This window comes from Mirounga leonina, unplaced genomic scaffold, assembly GCF_011800145.1.
Source record: "Mirounga leonina isolate KUSES-001 unplaced genomic scaffold, KU_Mleo_1.0 Mir_166, whole genome shotgun sequence".
NCBI classification, from domain to species: Eukaryota; Metazoa; Chordata; class Mammalia; order Carnivora; family Phocidae; genus Mirounga; species Mirounga leonina.
Window position 1 is genome coordinate 24921825 of NW_023270418.1, and position 20240 is coordinate 24942064.

The following is a 20240-nucleotide window of genomic DNA, read 5'->3' on the forward strand; positions in this document are numbered from 1 at the left end:
CTGCCCTGCTGCCCTCCCCACACGCCCTGCTGCCCTCCCTGCCCTGCTGCCCTCCCATGCTGCCCTGCTGCCCTCCCTGCCCTGCCCTGCTGCCCTCCCCATGCTGCCCTGCTGCCCTCCCTGCCCTGCCCTGCCGCCCTCCGCACACCTCTGCTACTGCTGTCTCTGCCTCGGTCGAATCTCCTCACCATTTGCATTAGCTTCCTATGGCTGCCATAACAAATCACCACAAACTGGTGGCCTAAAACAAAGGCTCTACTAAGTCCAAAGTCAGGCGTCAGCAGACCAGTGCTCCCTCCAGCTCTCGGTGGGGGGGACCCCTTCCTTGCCTCTTCCGACGTGGGTGGCTCCCGGTGTTCTGTGGCTTGGGGCTGCGTCTCCGCTCTGTGGCCTGCTCCTCCCCTCTGTGGCTCTCCTAGGGGTGTCTTGGGTGAGCACCCTTGTTACTGGGTTTGAGACCCACCCACAGAATCGGGGATGACCTGTCTTCAAGATTCTCAACTTAAATCCATCTGCCAAGACTCTTTTCCAAAAGAAGCTCACAGCCACAGGTTGCGGGAGTTAGGACGTGGGCCTGCTTTTTTGGGGGCCGCCATTCAACCTACTCAAAGCACAGCTCAGGAGGACGTAAATTCTCTGTCTTTGGGTCTGTTTCATCTGTGACGTGTTGATTGTCACCGATATCCAGCATTTATTTAGTTCTGCCTCATTGTAACGTTAGTTATTTTCGCCTATGCCCCCCTCCCAGGTTGTAAGCTCCTTGAGGGCAAGGATTTCTTGCCGTCTATCCTTTCTCTTGCAGTTGAACCTCTGCGTTAGTTCCCATGGGCTGCCATCACAAAGCACCACAGACTGGGGGGCTTCGGGCAACAGAGAATTATCCTCTCACAGTTCTGGAAGCCAGTGGTCCAAAATCAAGGTGTTGGCAGGGCTGTGCCTTGTCCGGAGCCTCTAGGGGAGGATCCTGCCGGGCTTCGGCCAGCTTCTGGAAGCCCCAGGCATTCCTGACTTGTGGGAGCCTAACTCCTCTGCCTGCCTTCATCTCAGCATGGCCGGCTCCCCCCGTGTGTCTGTATCTTGGTGTCCCTTCTCCTCTTACAAGGACATCAGTCCTGTTGATGAAGGGCCCACCCTACTCCAGGATGACTTCATCTTCTTTTGATGACAGCTACAAAGACCAAAGTTCCCAACAAGGCTGCATTCCCAGGTCCCAGGGATTGGAACTTCAGCTTATCTTTTTGGTGGACACAGTTTAACCCCGAACACCTCTGCATTCCCACTTTGTTCTGTCATGCTCTGTGCTCAGTGTAAGTAATATCTGGGCACTAAATAAACAGATAACTCATTTGTTTTGTTTTCAGGATCTGAAGCTCGTTGGAATTAGTCTACCTAAATATGCGGCAGAACTGGCTGAGAATAGAGGAAAGAATCGCTATAATAATGTTCTGCCCTGTAAGTTGTTTTTTTCCACACAATCTTCCCTTTCCTCTGTCATTGGCCGCTGCACCTCTAACAGTGGAGGGGAGTGGGATCAAGATGCTGACTAGCCACGTCCACAGTCATTCCTGAGTCCCCTGCGGGGTGCTAAGCCCTGTATTGAGGCATATTGCATTGAATCCAGTCCTGAGGAGAACCTCATGAAGTAGGCAGTAGAATATTCGTTTTGCAGATGAGGAAAATGAGGCACAGGGTAGCTAGGTGATTGGTCCAGAGCCACCCAGATGGCCATGGCAGGCCAGGCTTTGGATTTGGTCTATCATTTCTTTCAGGGAAAGGGCCAGAGTCTGTGCTCTTATCCCCTCTATCTTAAAGCCCCTTATTTTAGCTAATATTGTTCCGGAAAGGAAGGGAGTAGGAGGAGGACAGGCAGGGAGGAACGCTTTCTGCTTGTCCAGATACATCTCTGGTGGGCTGATGAGTGCATTCCACAGCTAAATATGACTTGTATTTGACTTCACATATTGAGAAGTAACAATGTCTGCCTAATGGACGGGGATAACAACAAACTGGGTTTAAAATGAGAATTATTTATCACATCATCCATTGAGATGACATGTAAACCCTCCTCCACAGAAAGTTCTTTGTGGTCTCTCTTTTGGGTGGGAATTAGGGCACGAAGAAGTTATCAATAGATTGCAGCTGTGTTCTGATTTTGCTGTAATTTATAGGCTCTGCTGATAATTTTTCCACGAGGACATTTAGAGACATTGTCTTTTTTCTTTGAAGCTGTGTTTTTCTTTTCCGGTCTAAAACATTAACTTCTGTTTAGATTCAGGATTTTTTAGCTTCTGCCTTCTTTCTCTTCATGCCCCCTACCATCCCTCCTTGTATTGACAGCAGACATTGACCCTTGTTCCAGGAAAAATGCTTTCAAAATCAGGCTGGTGGGATCTGCCTCAGCACTGCCCATCCACAGTTAACTCAGGATCATTGGCCTGTTCTTGTGAATGTTGCAGAGATTTTCAGATCCAGGGTTTGGGAAAGTTTTGGGCTGAAACTCATGTTGGTCACTGAGTTTAGAACTGTCGTGTTATTTTGTCCAGGGGAGGATGAGATGATATGTAGTCAAAGACAGGGAAACGCAGGTGGTTCTGCTGATTTCTCCACCTGACATTTGAAATTCTAACCTTATTATTTCATTTCTTGAGTTGGGCAGGCTTGTGTGTGCATTTTTTTTTTGTAGTGTTTATACGCAACTGATAAATTGTGTGTGCATTTTTACGATGAAAGCACAAGGACTTTGTGTTTTAGATCTTCCCACCCATAGTAGTCTTACATATTCAGTTCATTCTTGAATTCAGTACTGTCTTTTTGTAATGACATTTTTATGAGAATAGAGAAAGTATACAAACCTTTCCCTCGTGGAAAGGGCACTAGATTTGAATTCTGAGTGCCCTTGACCAGACATCAGTGCTTCATCTCGCTGACCCTCAGTTTCCTCATTTGTAAAATGGACACAAAAGCTGGTAGGGTGGTTTTTAGGAATAAATAAAATTGCTCAGTGCATCCTGTGGCTCATGATACACACCCAAGGATGCTAACAGCAGTAGGCTGGTGTTGTCCAAGAAGGAGGTCTGGCATGATGAGGAGCTTGGCCCCTGGCTCCAGGCTGCCTGGGTTTGAATCCTGGCTCTGCTGCTGAGTAGCTCTGCTGGGTAATTGCCTGACTCCTCTGTGCCAGTCACTTGGGCTGACTCTAAGGGTCAAGGAAGGTCATCTCCGTAAAATGCTACGTGTCACACCTTCAGGATGTGACAGGAGCCCCTGTGTTGCCATTTTATACTTTTCTCTCTTGTATGTAACTCTCCTCACACAGTTGCTTCTAATGAGGACCTTTTTTCTCTCAATGCCATAGATGATATTTCCCGTGTCAAGCTTTCCGTCCAGACCCACTCAGCTGACGACTATGTCAATGCCAACTACATGCCCGTAAGTGGGAGAGATGAGCTCAGAGCACCGCTTGTTCGAATGAAATCTTCAGGGCTCCTCCTTGTGTCTTTGACACTGAATTTGGGTTGCTTTCCATTTTCTAGGGCTACCATTCCAAGAAAGATTTTATTGCCACACAAGGGCCTTTGCCCAACACTTTGAAAGATTTCTGGCGTATGGTTTGGGAGAAAAATGTATATGCCATTGTTATGTTGACCAAATGTGTCGAACAGGGAAGGGTAAGTATCTTTTATTTAAATTATGAAATAAAATTAATGCATTCATTTTGACTGTGGTGAAAGGGTATCTTAAGCACTTATCTTTTTATTTTTATTTATTTATATTTTTTTTAAAGATTTTATTTATTGCGAGAGAGAGAATGAGAGACAGAGAGCACAAGAGGGAGGAGGGTCAGAGGGAGAAGCAGACTCCCTGCTGAGCAGGGAGCCAGATGCGGGACTCGATCCCGGGACTCCAGGATCATGACCTGAGCGGAAGGCAGTCGCCTAACCGACTGAGCCACCCAGGCGCCCAGCATTTATCTTTTTAAAGAAAACACTCCCCCAAAACACCAGCACCTCTATTCTTAAAAACTTGTTTTCTGTCTTTTTCTCCTCTAAGAGAAAAGTTTAAACATATCTTTTTTTTTTTTTTAAGTATTTTATCGTTACGTTCCTTTGTGGATAAACATCAATGTTCTCTATTCACGAGGTCACTGCTGCTAGAGTTACAAGTCGCGGGAGTGGGGTTAGCTCCTCGCAAAGCTCCTGGGGCTCCGGTTGTCTCAGTGCTGGGAATGGGGGCCCTTTGTGTCTCTAATCAGCCAGCATCTTCATCCGGGAGATGAGCGATTCGACTAGCTTGGTGATCAAACCTAATTTTTAGCACTGGAACCCTTCCTCTACCCCAGATCTCAGACTCCTCCCCAGATAAGTCTCCGCTCTCCCCTTTTAATATTCTTCATTTCACTTTAATTTAGCAGCTGTCTGTCCTGCCCCAAGGATGTGTAAGGTGCTGTGCTCGGCGCTGGGGCTGGGAGAGGGAAAGATAACAATGAGCAGTAACAGGTGGTTCCCGTCTTCACATGGCTTGTGATACAGAAGTTTGTGTTCTGCTTCACTTCCTTGCATCCAGTGAACAGGCTGTCTCGCAAACAAAAGAACTTTGTTTATGAATGCAAATAAACTTTATGGTGCCGTTGAGCCCAGGGCCTTGCCCATGGAACATTCTCATAGATATCCGTTAGACAGATGAAAATCATGTAGTTAAATTAATGGGGGAACACGAAGAAGATGAATTTAGATGGGTTGTTGTTTATCTTAAGGCAGGAGAGAAGTGGATTTACTGGCTCTGGGTGCAAAGGGAAGGGAGCCAGTGAATTTACTCCATTTATATTATTTCTTCCCTATGACAACGCTCCTCTATAATTATTGGATAGATGGGGAAACGGAGCCTCAGAGAGTTTAAGAACTCTCCCACAAGGTAGCAACAGACACCCAGCTGGGAAGAGGCTGAGCTGAGAGCATCAGCTCCATGTCATCGTGTCTCCAAGTCCTGTGTTCTTTCTGGAAGCAGTGGTCTAGAAACTGGGATCTTTTTTAACAAATACGCGTCCCCAGCTAGACTCACAAGCTCTGGAGGTGGGGTCCGGGCATCTGTTTTCAAAGCAAAACAGACCTCCCAGGGGTGAGTCCGATAATCAGGTTTGGAAGCCACCCGCAGTGAGCACGCTTCGGAAAAGGGGGGAGGAGGGGGGAAAACGTGTGTGTGTGTGTGTGTGTGTGTGTATTAAGTCGTTGGCCAAATCAGGGATTCAGATATTCTTGGAGAGCGGATGTTTCCTGATTTTTATTTCTGTTTACATCTGCCCACCGATTTATAGAAATCAAAGACCCGGAGTGATTTAATTTGATTCTCTTTATTGGTGTCTGTGTTTGTATTGTAATTAGTGTGGGTCTAAAAGTATCGGGGAAAGTCCTCATTTCTTCTAGCTGCATGGGGTTATGGGTCAGTCTGAATTTAGTTCGGTGGACAGTTGTGCGCTGGCTGCTGTCGGGGCCAAAGGGAGCTGGCTGGGACTGTGTCCTCAGAGAAGGGACAGTGGCTCTTCTGCTCTAAATCCATTTTCATGCAGAAATGGGGGCTCAGGGTGGGCTAGCTCTTCTGAGTTCTCAAGAGAAGCCAGAAATCTGGATTTTTATGAGAAACCTCCCAATCTTAAAAGAGTTGGCAATAATTCTGAATTAAAAAAACAATCTTTGGAGTCAAACAGAACCCAACTAAAGGGCCCACCCAGCCTCTGACACCAGTTTTCAATATCCGGTTTCCCTTGGGAGGCTTTAGTGATGGCAGACGGTGCGACCTGACTTTTTATATAAAAATGCAATTTTATTCTAGACCAAATGTGAGGAGTACTGGCCCTCCAAGCAGGCTCAGGACTATGGGGACATAACGGTGGCAATGACATCAGAAGTTGTTCTTCCAGAGTGGACCATCAGAGACTTCACGGTGAAAAATGTAAGTAAGAGGCCAGATGGATAGGTCTCAGATAAGAGGACCATATATTAGTTTGGGGGTGATATTTTTAGGTTGATATTAACCAGTATTTTTTTTATGCATCAAAAAATACTTTTGCTCTCTTTTTACAAAATGAAACTATCTACATACACTCTAAAGCAACCCTTACCTTTACTTTTTTCTTTTTTTTTAAATACGTGTTTTTTTAATTTATTTTAAAGATTTCTATTTCTTTATTTTATAGAGAGAGTGAGAGAGCACAAGCAGGGGGTGCAGTAGAAGGAAAGGGAGAAGCAGGCTCCCCACTGAGCAGGGAGCCCGATGCGGGGCTCGATCTCAGGACCCCGGGATCATGACCCAAGCTGAAGACAGACACTTAACCATCTGAGCCACCCAGGCGCCCCTTAGCTTTACTTTCTTAAGAGGAAGTTCATGTTATTTATTTTTTTTCCTCATTGAAGTGTAGTTGACATATAATATTATGTTAGTTTCAGGCGTACAACATAGTGACCCAACAATTACATACTTTACGCGGTGCTCACTGTGGTAAGTGTAGTCACCATCTGTCACCATACAATGTCATGACTACATTATTGACTCTATTCCCTACGCTGTACCCTTCATCCCCGGGACTTATATATTTTGTAAGTGGGAGTTTGTACATCTTAGTCCCCTTCACCTCTTTCGCCCATCCCCCGACCCACTTCCCCTCTGGCAACCACCAGCTTGTGCTCTGTTTTTATCAGTCTGGTGTTTTGTTTTGTTTTGTTTTTGTTTTTGTTAATCGCACGTTATTCCTGAATGAGATGAATCTTGGGAGCATGGTTCAGCTGCAGCAACCGTTAACTTCCACTTTCAGGGGACTTGTTTATAGAGTTTTTTTTTAATTTTCTTTTTTTTTTTATTCTTATGTTAATCCTATAGAGTTTTTGTTATAAACGGAGGCCCTTTTGGATTATTTGGTTGCAAATCTGACATTAGGAGTGGCAATTTGCAGTTGGGAGCAGTTTATGAGAGTAGTTACATTAATAGGATTTCTGGACATATACGCATGGCCTCACCCCCCAAAAGTTCTGAAAAAAAAAAAAAAATCCAATTACCTGATGTAGGCACTGCAGGAAGACAGATTATGTGTCCTTTTTTTTTTTTTTTTTTAAAGATTTTATTTATTTGAGAGAGAGAGAGAATGAGAGACAGAGAGCATGAGAGGGAGGAGGGTCAGAGGGAGAAGCAGACTCCCCGCCAAGCAGGGAGCCCGATACGGGACTCGATCCTGGGACTCCAGGATCATGACCTGAGCTGAAGGCAGCCGCCTAACCAACTGAGCCACCCAGGCGCCCTATGTGTCCTTTTTCTTAAGGGTGTTTAGAAATAGAGGCAATGAAGCTACATTGATATCTTTTGGTGGGCATGTAAATTGGTATAACCCTTTGCTGTTTATATCAACAATATAAAAATGACCATTCTCGTTTGATCTGGTGGTTCCACGTTTGAGAGTCTGTCCTAAAGAAATAATCTGAAATATAGGACAAGACTTACTATTCACAAAGAGGAATCTCAGCATTATTTATAATGGAGGGAAGATTTGGGGCCCATTCAAATATCTAGCTTTCGGAGAATAGATAACTAAACTATAGGTTATCTAGTCAGTGTATCATTATTTAGCTATTAGAAGTGATGGCTGCGTAGAATGCGTAATTACCAAGGGGAGACATGAGATTGCAATTAAGTGAAACATACCAGGAGACAAAATTTTATGCATATTGCGAATAATGCACCAAAGAAAAGCCTGGGAGTAGATTCAGTGGAGTTGACTTTTATGGGGGGTTGGTGGGTTAGGTTCTCATTTACAAGAATGATCCTTGAGGAGTCCATAAGTTATGGATACAGGATAGTATATTAAGTGTTAATTCTTTACTGATTGCTGTGTCTCAGAGGTCCTGGCTTCAATTAATATTTCAATTCCTCCCCTGGAGGTACTGTGAAAGCTGTTAACACACACTGATGCAGTTACAGTGCTTGAGAAACCCTCAAAATATGCTTATTTCTATAGATTTCACCCATTTTAAACAGACCGGATTATCCTCAGTTGCTTTCAGTGCTTGGGGAGGGGAATCCCCTTGCGGGAGGGGGGATCGTGGGTGGATTTGTCCACATCATTTAAACAAAATTACCACGATGTTATCATTTTTTTTTTTAAAGATTTTATTTATTTATTTGAGAGAGAGAGAATGAGAGAGAGCACATGAGAGGGGGGAGGGTCAGAGGGAGAAGCAGACCCCCCGCTGAGCAGGGAGCCCGATGTGGGACTCGATCCCGGGACTCCAGGATCATGACCTGAGCCGAAGGCAGTCGCTTAACCAACTGAGCCACCCAGGCGCCCCGATGTTATCATTTTTGTTAACTAAACTCCAGACTTCGTTTGGATTTCACATTTTCCACTAAAGCCCTTTCCTGTTCCAGGATCGAATGATTCCAGGATACCACATGGCATTTAGTAAAATACTACTTTTTTCCCCCCAAGACTCCTTTTTAATTACACAGGATGCACGAATATATTTTCCTTTTTAAAAGTGGGAACACAGGGGCGCCTGGGTGGCTCAGTCGTTAAGCGTCTTCCTTTGGCTCAGGTCATGATCCCAGGGTCCTGGGATCGAGCCCTGCATCGGGCTCCCTGTTCCGCAGGAAGCCTGCTTCTCCCTCTCCCATTCCCCGTGCTCGTGTTCCCTCTCCTACTGTGTCTCTCTCTGGCAAATAAATAAAATCTTTTTTTTAATATTTAATTTTTTATTGTTATGTTAATCACCATACATTACATCATTAGTTTTCGATGTAGTGTTCCATGATTCATTGTTTGTGCATAACACCCAGTGCTCCATGCAGAATGTGCCCTCTTTAATACCCATCACCAGGCTAACCCATCCTCCCACCCCCCTCCCCTCTAGAACCCTCAGTTTGTTTTTCAGAGTCCATCGTCTCTCATGGTTCGTCTCCCCCTCCGATTTCCCCCCCTTCATTCTTCCCCTCCTGCTATCGTCTTTTTTTTTTCCTTAACATATATTGCATTATTTGTTTCAGAGGTACAGATCTATGATTCAACAGTCTTGCACAATTCACAGAGCTCACCATAGCACATACCCTCCCCAGTGTCTATCACCCAGCCGCCCCATCCCTCCCACCCCCCACCACTCCAGCAACCCTCAGTTTGTTTCCTGAGATTAAGAATTCCTCGTATCAGTGAGGTCATATGATACATGTCTTTCTCTGATTGACTAAATAAATAAAATCTTTAAAAAAAGAAAAAAGTGGGAACTTCCATAGCAGATAGAACTAAAAGTTTCTTTTGACTGTCACCCCTAACCTGAGCCCCCTGGCCCCTCTACAGAGATAATGCTGAAAAGTCTGACCTCCCCCTACCCCTGCCTGTCCGCTCATCTCACACAGCTGCTTTCCTTCTTTGGATGAATACTTTTGGTTAAATTTGTGAATGTCACCTTTGTGTGTATGAGATTTCACAGTACCCGCTCCCTCACTCTGCCTTTTCTCTCTACTCTTTTCCATATTTTGAACAGTGTGAATGCACTGCTTTTGTAATGTATATATGTTAAAAAAAATAAGCCTCAAAAGGTGGCTTTCATAAAGGAGATAGAAATGCCTACAGTCTAGCTGTAGGTGTGAGGCTGAAGTCAGTGTCCAGGGCTGGGCATAATGAGCACAGCTGAAATGGGACAGGAATGGTCCAGCCTGGGTGGTACCTGTTTTGGTCTGTGGTAGGAAACCAGTCTGTATCATAACTCTGTTACAACAAGATCCACTTTCTATTGTCTGTCTCATGTTGAAATAGATTTTTTTTTTAAGATTTTATTTATTTATCAGAGAGACACAGCGAGAGAGGGAACACCAGCAAGGGGAGCCGGAGAGGGAGAAGCAGGCTTCCCAATAAGCTGGGAGCCCGATGCGGAGCTCCATCCCAGGACCCCAGGATTATGACCTGAGCCGAAGGCAGACGCTTAATGACTGAGCCACCCAGGCGCCCATAGATGTGTGTTTTTTTTTTTTGAAAGGGGGGTGTTCCTTTTCTCAAACTCCTGCAATTCTAAATACTTACTTAGTGCTCACAAGTTATCTGCTGCTTCATGAGACTCTCCGGAAGGCATGTGGATTGTGAGGCAGCTCTTTCCCCAAAGGCTCTTATGATCAGAGCTGTATCGGTGTAATTCATTTTTGGTGTTTTGGTTGATGACATTCCCAGGTGGGCTCAGGGATGGGCTTCCTGAAGCTCTAAGGAGGTGTAGCTCTAAGACTGTGAGTACATGACTGGCAGACACCTGTAGTAGGTAGGAAAGGAAGGTCTGAACTCAGGGTCAGAGGACGAAGCACTTGTGCTGTGTCTGAGCTCAGTGTGGGGGAGTCGCTTCCCTTTTCGGAATCTTTAGAGGAGGATAAAAACCCCTCCTCCTTGGGCATCTTGGGGGATTGGATGAGCACGTCACAGTCTGGGCAAGCACTTTACCAGCTGTTGTACCAATGTGAAGTTGCAATTCTTAGTTGTAACCACTCCTGTTCAGCCACCTGTCAGCCGTCCCGCGCAGCTCAGCATCCAGGGACGGCTCCATTTCACTTGGCCTTTTCGGACGCTCACCTCTTTTCTTGGCTTTTAGATCCAGACAAGTGAGAGTCACCTTCTGCGACAGTTCCATTTCACCTCCTGGCCGGACCACGGTGTTCCTGACACCACTGACCTGCTCATCAACTTTCGGTACCTTGTTCGTGACTACATGAAGCAGAGTCCTCCTGAGTCACCCATTCTGGTTCATTGCAGGTATGCAGATGGCACTCCGCGTGTGACATTTCAAATGTCCCATTAGAAAAGGAAGGCATACAAGGGAATGCAGTAGGTGTTTGCAAATTCAAGAAGGGTTTGGATAAGGGACCAGGGACTGGAACAGGGGTTGGCAAACTATAATCCATGGGCCAGATCTGGTAGATTGCCTCTATTTTTTTTAAAACTACAATGTATTGTAATTTATTTCTTATTTATAACATTTTCTACTAAAATATTTCAACCTTACAAAAATAGAGAGTAATAATCTAATAAAGTATAACGTGAGGTCATGTATTTTTTTTGTTAATAAGATCTTACAGATATAAAGCCTCTCCTTATCAGTCTCCTTCTTACACAGTTAAACGTGGTCCTAAAGTGGATCTGAATCATTCCTTTGCGTGCTTTTGTATTTTATTTCATATATATATCTATGGGTTTTATATAGCTTTAAACTTTTACCATATTTTATGATATATACATCATTCTGCAACCTCCTTTCTTCATTCAGCATTTTGGTTTGTTACTTAACAAAGTTGGAACACATAGTTCTAATTCATTTTATTTATTTATTAATGAATATTTTTTGGCATACAAAAACTGCATATAAATTAATGTATACAAGTTCATGAGTTTGGAGGTATATACTCCTGTGAAACCATCACCACAAGCTCTTTGGCTGCCTGTTTTTGTAAATAAAGTTTTATTGGAACAGAGCCATACTCATTTGTTTATGTTTTGTCTATAGTTACTTTCATGCTATAATGGCAGGAAGAGACCATTTTGTCTGCAAAGCCAAAGATATTTATTATCTGATCCTTTACAGAAAAAGTTTACCTCCCCCCGAGAACAATAAGACACTAGCTTTTAAGCTAAAGAAATTAATTTAGGACAGAAGAAAAGAGAGGCTTTGTTGTCCTGTGGGGAATAAGTTGATGAAACTTGCCATCCTAGGTTATTATGGTAACTTGAACGAAACTGAGATTCAAGAAGCTCTAGCAACATGTTTTATTTGTGGCATTTGACTCAAAATGAACTTTAGGGTTTGGGTCCCAATCCCAAGCTAATGCCTTCCGACTTGCCAAGATTTCAGTTGAGCAAATGTTTAATGATCCTGGGCGTTGATAGTGGGGGAGAGCAAGATACATGTACAGTGGGGACATTTGAGAGTTTTACATTAGAGTAACCCATGGTGATGTGCTCATTTCTTTTTCTCTTCAGTGCTGGGGTTGGAAGGACAGGCACGTTCATTGCCATTGATCGTCTTATCTACCAGATAGAGAATGAGAACACGGTGGATGTGTATGGGATTGTGTATGACCTTCGAATGCACAGGCCTTTAATGGTGCAAACAGAGGTGAGGCCAAGCTCTGTGTTTGGCAGGCTGCTTTTCCAGTCCGTTTTTAAAACGTTGCATCATGTCACATACTTGAGTTAAAAGATTTCACCCTTCTACATCTTTCTGGCTCTGGGCTGTGAAGTAACACTGATTTCTTTAACATCCTTAACTGATGTGTGATTGAATGATCTGATCTAGCGAGATGGTGGCAACTGATACCAGCAACGGAATAGTACAAACCATGATAATATCAGGACTCCCTACCTTGAGGTTACTAACTCATCAAATAATCTGAACTTGGCTTCTGGGTTTTAAACTCATAAAGCTGGTATTATCATGCTTTGTTTCTAAGAAGGTCTGACCATCCTTAAAATAAGCTCATGAATGGACTCTTCAGATGTTAACGATGTGAATGAAATGGCGTAATGTTGCTGTGTTAATAGGCTGTTTATCCTCACCCAGCCGAGCAAATATTACACAACGTCAATTATCATAGCTATAGGGGGGGCTGGCCAATTGAGACGATGAATGCTTAATATCTACAGTGTCAGTTGGGTAAGACTGTTGGATTCGGCTTTCCCCGAAATGTTCTGAAAAACATTGTTTTCGAGTCATGTTCTCAACAATATATTGGGAAATAGCTTTCCTCGATACTATAGGGGTGAATGTGCCTTGACTGGGATGAGAGCAGAATATTAATTTTGTATCAGGCTGTCTCCCCGTACCAATTTAGAACCCCATGAATATGGGCTCTGTTTTTGAGTCTAGCAGGGAATGTTCTGGAGGCCTGGGTACATTGTGTGCTTTGGGGTGAGCGGCTCGGTTGTGGTAGAAAGAATGGAATTCACCTCTTTGTTGGTCAGAAGAGAGATTTTCTTTTTTCTGCTATAATTATGTAGAGTAGGACTCAGTCTTTTATCCCCTTTTGAGAAACACAGAAATCTTATACCTGCCTACAAATTCTTTTCTTGTTCCTTTTCTTTTGTAGTTTGAAAATAATGTAAACTTGTTTATCTTTTTATTTTTTATTTTTAAAAATTTTTTGAGAGAAAGAGAGCATGTGTGTGTGAGCAGGTGTTGGGGGGGGGGGGGAATAGGGGGAGGGGCAGAGAGAGAATCTTAAGCAGGCTCCATGCCCCCAGTGTGGAGCCCCATGCAGGGTAGTGATCATGACCTGAGCTGAAATCAAGAGTCAAATGCTTAACCAACTGAGCCTCCCAGGGACCCTGTAAACTTGTTCATCTTAAAACATCTAACAAAACAGGATTATATGGAATATATTTTTCTCTATTACTTTTTCTTCCCCAATCCTACTCCCTAGAGGTAGCCAATGCTTACAGTTTGTATATATCATTATAGGTTTGTTTTTTTTTTAAATAATATTTCTTTTTTTTTTTTAAGATTTTATTCATTTATTTGTCAGAGATTGAGAGAGCACAAGCAGGGGAAGTGGCAGGCAGAGGGAGAAGCAGGCTCCCTGCTGAGCAAGGAGCCCGATGAGGGACTGCGGTTCATGACCTGAGATCATGACCTGAGCCGAAGGCAGACGCTTAACTGACTGAGCCACCTAGGCGCCCCTCATTATAGGTTTCTTTATGTACATCTGTAGAAAATACATGTGTACACACACAGTATATATATATACGTGTATATATACACACGTATATATATATATATGTATATTTATGGCTAGTACAGTTGACACACAATGTTACTTTAGTTTCAGGGGTACAACATAGTGATTCCACAAGTCTGCATGATAAGTTATGCTCACCACGAGTGTAGCTACCATCTCTTACTATACAACGCTATTACAATACCATTGATTATATTCTCTATGCTGTACCTTTTACCCCCTTGGCTTATTCATCCCATAACTAGAAGCCTGTACCTCCCACTCCCCTCCCCCATTTTGCCCATTCCCCCCCCCATGGCATTCACCAGTTCTCTGTATTTATAGGTTTGTTTCTGCCTTTCATTTGTTTGTTTCAATTTTTAGATTCTACGTTTAAGTGAAATCTTATGATATTTGTCTTTCTCTGTCTGACTTACTTCACTTAGCATAATACCCTTTAGATCCATCCATGTTGTCACAAATGGCAAGATTTCATTCTTTTTTATGGCTGAGTAATATTCCATTGTAGATCTAGACCACATCTTCTTTATCCATTCATCTGTCAGTGGATGCTTAGGTTGCTTCCATATATTGGCTACTGTAAATAATACTGCAGTAAACATAGGGGTGCATCTATCTTTTTCAATTAGTGTTTTTGTTTTCTTTGGGTAAATACCCAGTAGTGGAATTACTGGGTCATAATGGTATTTCTATTTTTAATTTTTTTTGAGGAACCTCCATACTGTTTTCCACAGTGACTGCACCAATTTACATTTCCACCAACAGTGTACGAGTGTTCCCTTTTCTCCACATCCTTGCCAACACTTGTTGTTTTTTGTCTTTTTTTTTTTTTCCTGCCATTGTGACAGGTGAGAGGTGATATCTTATTGTGGTTTTGATTGCATTTCCCTGATGATGAGCGATATTGAGCATCTTTTCATGGGTCTGTTGGCCATCTGTGTATCTTCTTTGGAAAAATGTCTATTCAGGTCCTCTGCCCAATTTCTAATCAGATTGTTTTTTCTTTTTGATGTTGAATTGTATAGGTTCTTTATATATTTTAGATATTAACACAGAGTATTTTTAAAAAATTGGATCCTGTTTTATATGTAATGCTGCACTGTGATTTTTTTTTTTCTCTTAAAGCATCATGGATATCTTTGTATCAGCATATACCTCTTCTTCCTCTTCCTCTTTTTAATGGCTACCTGCAGATTCTGACAAGCTTGCCTGAGGGTTGTCCGCACCTAACTCTACCCCGCTTATCCCCCTTAACCCGTCCCCTCTGTTGAGAATCACAGTTTACTCCTTATACCGCACATGCTCGCTGACCAAGTAATTCTTGTTGGACTTTTTCTTGTTTGAATATACACGTGCATTATTTCCTCCACATTCATTCTTTGCTCTTTCCCAAGATTCTGGGGCTCCTCCTTGGGGAGGGGAAGTGTGGGGAGTGTGTCCCTCTGGTTAAGAATGATTGATGATGAGAATCTTGCTCTCTGTGGTTTCAGATTTCACCAGAATGTGGCGGCCTCTTGATAAACGTCAACTTGAACTGTTCACTGGGGGGTCGATGGGTTTGGGGGAATGGTGGTAATCTGAAAATAGCCTTGGGTGCTAATAATCTCTGGGACTGCTGATCATTTGCTTTCTCCTTTTACTCTTCTACAGGACCAGTATGTTTTCCTCAACCAGTGTGTTTTGGATATTATCAGATCCCAGAAGGACTCAAAAGTAGATCTCATCTACCAGAACACAACCGCAATGACAATCTATGAAAACCTTGCACCCATGACTGCGTTTGGAAAGACAAATGGTTATATCGCCTAATTCCAAAGTCAGACATTTCTGGAGTTACCCAGACCGTCACACCCACAGCAAAGGAAAATGCCCCGATGTGGACATGTTTTTATATGTCTAATATCTTAATTCTTTGTTCTGTTTTGTTAGAACTAATTTGAGGGTGTGAGGTTGCACATGTACGACATGACAGATGAGAAGTTGGGGCTGTCAGGGGCTGTGGATAGGTGGTGAGCTAATCAATGACATTCCTGATCACCAATGGGATGAGTTCACTTTTTGTTTTGTTTTTTTTTTTTTTCTCTAGAGAATTACGGAACACCAGGAAAAGCGAGCTATGATTTTTTTTTCTTTTTCAAAACAGATTCTTTTTAAAAAAGACTATTTTATATGATTCACATGCTAAAGCCAGGATTGTGTTGGGTTGAATATATTTTAAGTATCAGAGGTCTATTTTTACCTACTGTATCTTGGAACCTAGCTGATGGAAAATACATAATTGTGGATGATTATCATGTAGGGAGGGGTACGTGGTGCCTCTTCTGCCTGGGTTTTCTATTTGAACATGTGCCTTTTCTGAATTATGCTTCCACAGGCGAAACTCAGTAGATATCTCTATTTTTGTATTGAATCTCATAATTGGAATATACGGAATATTTAAACAGTAGTTTAGTATCCAAGATTCAGCCTTCTCAGTAACATTCCTGTTCTCATTTGACTAGAGGAGGCTTCCCTCTCCCCCTCCACTTCTCCTCTCCCCTGTTTTGTGCTCTATTCTTTCTTCCCTTTTCCCCTTCCCTTTTCCCCAAAGACACTTCTGTTGGCCACATTTTCAGCCCATTGGTTGAGTGAGAGTGGAAACCAGGTATCACCTTGAGAATTTCTGGGGGGGTGGGGAGGGAAGCAGAGGAACTCTACAGTGACATAATCTCCTTTTTCTTGTCCCTGTTCTATCCTTTTTCTTGTTTCTGTATTTGGTAAGAAGGATTATTTAAAGGTGCAATATGTGACTTAGTGATTCATGATGCTCTAGGTTTTTAGTGATGTTTTACTCAGGTTGGCATTTTATGTGTGTCCACGTGTCCGTGTATATGTGGGTGTGTCTGTTTAAAAGCGTGGCAATCTGTGAACACTTCCGTGTGAAAACAGTGTCTGATTAATCCCTCCTCCCTCAGAGTCCACTGGCTTTAGTCTATCTGCAGTGACACACATCCGTATCTACTGTATATATATATACTAAACTCTTAAAACAGTCATTCCTTTGAATTGAGGTGTACAAAGTTTGAATTTGTATCAAAGATGTAATTATTTTTAAAACCTCTTTTCACTATACTGCTGCTGTAATTACTTTTGATTTTTTTTAATGTAGATTAATTTTTTTTTTTTTGCTTCAGGTGTTGTATCCACCAAGAATTTCAGAATTTACGTGGATTTATTTTATTGGTACATAATCTGTAAACTTCTCAAGGCATTAACATGAAAGGATTTGTTTCTTTTTATTTTATATTGTGGCTCAGGTTATATTTTGAAGAAGTTTTGTGTTTATCCTCCTATAGGCAATGAAGTATATAAGGTCTTATGAAGGAATTACCAAGTCCCTGGAATCCTGTGGCCATTTTCCACAGTAATAAATCCTGCTGTAAACTTAGGACCATTGTGTCCGAGTGAAAACGGGAGCGGGGTCTTCTCCGAGTGCCCTGGTCACCGTTGACCTGGGGGAGCCCGTCTCCTGACCCTGCCATGTTCCTCACTCTGACACTTTGAGAGCTGACTGGACATGCTAGTGGGTTATGAAGGGTGAACCACAACCGAAAGCCCTTGATTCAGTTCGGAGGTTTAGCGCGTGTACGTCTTTTGTCCCCCTTTTCCCTTTGAGGTACTGAAAGGATTAAAAGGAGAGGTGGTGACGGTGTCGCGTCTGGGGAGAACTTCCTTCCCACAGAGAAATTGCACTTTTTGCCGAATCCTTTGCTCTCTTTCGTGGCAAGCAGTTCATTCAGCATCGGGCCCTTAAAGGAATGGGTGGTACAGGCCTGGGCGGGCCCTCTGGACTCGACTTCAGAGGGGGCCTTCGGCTCTTGAGGTCTGCATCAGGGAAGCCATGCTGCTGAGTGATGCCAGGTTTGGGTGGATGGCTTCCAAACCTTCACACTGGTCTGCCCCTTGACGCACGCAGATCTCGGAGAGTTCCCTGACTGCATCGAGAGGCCCCTGCCCCGGGCAGAAGTGCTGTGGGCCATACCCCTCTCTGCTTCAGTTGTCAGGAAGTCAGTGGGATGGGTGTGTGGGTGTCAAGTCCAACAGAGATGGTCTGCCCAGCCCTGCCTACATCCCTGCCATGGAGAAATCAGAGGGAAGGACTTGGCTCTAAAAATTCCTTTTAAAGGTTAAAGCAACAGTAATTGTAAACCTATTGTATAAAAACACACACAGAAAACCAGAAACCCTCCTCCCTTCTGCCTGATACGGGTTTGGGAAATGGGCAGCAGCCCTAGCAAGCCACTCTCAGATGTCATTCCCAATCCTGGGAAGGCGGCTTGTGGTGGACAGGTCTGGATTCCACATGGCAGGTCAGACGAAGGTCACGAAGCTTCTTTGCATCCTGAAGAGGGCTGGATTTGGGGCCGCTGGGGGGTGGTGAGGGTATTTATAGCACAGTGATTGAAAAGGGAAGATAATTTGTGTAAATATAAAGGACACATGGGCTGGGGGTTGGCCACAGAAAAGAGAAGGGGCTTTTGAGCTCCTGTCCCAAAGCCTCCCAGGAACAGTGAACTAAAGTTGTGGAGTCCAGTGGAATCACGGAGATGGTGTGATCATCCCTGCTTTAATATTTGCCAGTTGCACACAGAAAAACAGCAAGGGTGGGATGAGTTATCCGTGAAAGATTGATGGTCAGTTGGTTTGGGGGATTTGGGTCATTGCTACCTTCTCCCAAGAGCAAGGACGTTTGCCTCCAGAGGTAAACCTGGTGACACAGGGACCAGTGGAAAATGACATTTGGGGGTCTGTTCCCCTTGGGCACGTAGTGACCTCTGCCTGGACTTTGGCACATTTGACTGCACTGGATTTGGGCTTCATCGAGTCAGAGGCTCCTGGGGGATGGGGGCCAAATATGCAGCTGATCCATGTTTGCTTTTCATCTGAGATGAAAAAACCTGGTTTTCTTTTGCAGTGCTGGGTTGTGCTTATTGAGCTAAATGAGTCTTGGCGACTGATGTTGATTTGCCTCAAAAGTCCAAGTTCTGAGTTTTCAGACTGTGTAGCCGTCAAGTGTTCGACATACTGTAGCTTTTTTCCCTTGGGGGCACATATGAACAGGATGTGTTGATACAGACTCTAAAACTGTAATTTTCTTGTAACTATTTTGGAATGATGCATATTTCTAATGTTTGTTATACTTGTACAGAGTATTGCTGTTGGTTGCTTTTTTTTTTTTAAGGAAAAAAATGGCCTGAAAAAAATTTTTTTAAAAAGACTCACAAATACCAAATATAAAAAATGTCAACACATTGTGCCTTTGTTTCTTTTTTCCCCCCACTTTTTACTTGATGGACACAGCATATCATTTACGAAGCAGTGTCCTGGCCGGCATGTAACTGGGGCATCTTTAACAACAATGTGTCCCTTTTGGGTTTTCTACCTTGTCTTTGTTTGCGGGGCTGCCACAACAAAGTGCCACAGACCAGGAAGCTGGAACAACTGAACCTTACTCTCTCACAGTTTTGGAGGCCCGAAGTCCAAGATCAAGGTGCTGGCGGGCTGGTTTCTTCTGAGGCCTCTCTCCCTGGTTTGCAGATAGCTACCCTCTCCCTTTGTCCTCACACGGTCTTCCTCTATGTGGGTCTGTGTCCTAATCTCTTTTTATCTGGATACCAGTCATAAAGAATTAAGGCGTCCCTCCCCCCATGACTTAATGTTTACTGTACTCACCTCTTTAAAGACCGTATCTCCAAATACATTCTGAGGTACTGGGGCTAGGAGTTTAACATATGAACTTTGGGGAGACATAATTCAGCCCAAAACACACATCCAGGGAGACTACGTGAAGAGGAGACTTGGAAGAAGTGAGTGTACTTCTAAGATGTGGCTGTGTACGCACCCAGAGGGTCAGACACCCCCATTCCGCCACTTGGTGGTAGCACGCATGCCGCAGGCAAGTCCCCAGGAGTTCTAGAGGATTTTTTTGTGATTGATTTGGGGAATCCCAGAACTGCTGGGATACTGTAGCAGTTTGGACAGTTTTTTTTTTTTTTTTTTAAAGATTTTATTTATTTTTATTGGAGAGAGAGAGAATGAGAGAGAGGGAGTACATGAGAGGGGGGAGGGTCAGAGGGAGAAGCCGACTCCCCACTGAGCAGGGAGCCCGATGCGGGACTCGATCCCAGAACTCCAGGATCATGACCTGAGCCGAAGGCAGTCGCTTAACCGACTGAGCCACCCAGGCGCCCCAGTTTGGACAGTTTTTGTTTCCAGTGTCTACCATGCACCTGCCACTGTATCTCAGTGGTTGAGGGTTCCACCGTGAACAAAAGGGACAAAAAGCTTTGCCCTCATGAAGCTGATATTCTGATGGGGGAAACAGACCAGAAACGTAAGTAAGTTAAATCTTTCGTGTGTTAGGTGATAAAAATAGAAAGAAAACAGCATTTCATGTCCTGATGCACCAACTCGTAGCTTTCACACGATAATAAGCACTGCACACACCTGTGCCGAGG

The 20240-nt window shown here is 43.7% G+C and overlaps 1 protein-coding gene across 3 annotated transcripts in view; it reads left to right on the plus strand.

Annotated features, from left to right (window-relative positions):
* Positions 1–18664, plus strand: part of PTPRJ (protein tyrosine phosphatase receptor type J) — a 123062-nt gene extending 104398 nt beyond the window's left edge. For all 3 annotated transcript variants that reach the window (XM_035012856.1, XM_035012858.1, XM_035012857.1), the window contains 7 exons: positions 1362–1452; positions 3356–3429; positions 3534–3668; positions 5827–5946; positions 10608–10768; positions 11990–12125; positions 15394–18664. In XM_035012856.1, the coding sequence (XP_034868747.1) occupies positions 1362–1452; positions 3356–3429; positions 3534–3668; positions 5827–5946; positions 10608–10768; positions 11990–12125; positions 15394–15552 (876 nt within the window). In that variant the 3' untranslated portion in view covers positions 15553–18664. The remainder of the gene's footprint in view (positions 1–1361; positions 1453–3355; positions 3430–3533; positions 3669–5826; positions 5947–10607; positions 10769–11989; positions 12126–15393) is intronic.
* Positions 18665–20240: the final 1576 nt, after the last annotated feature.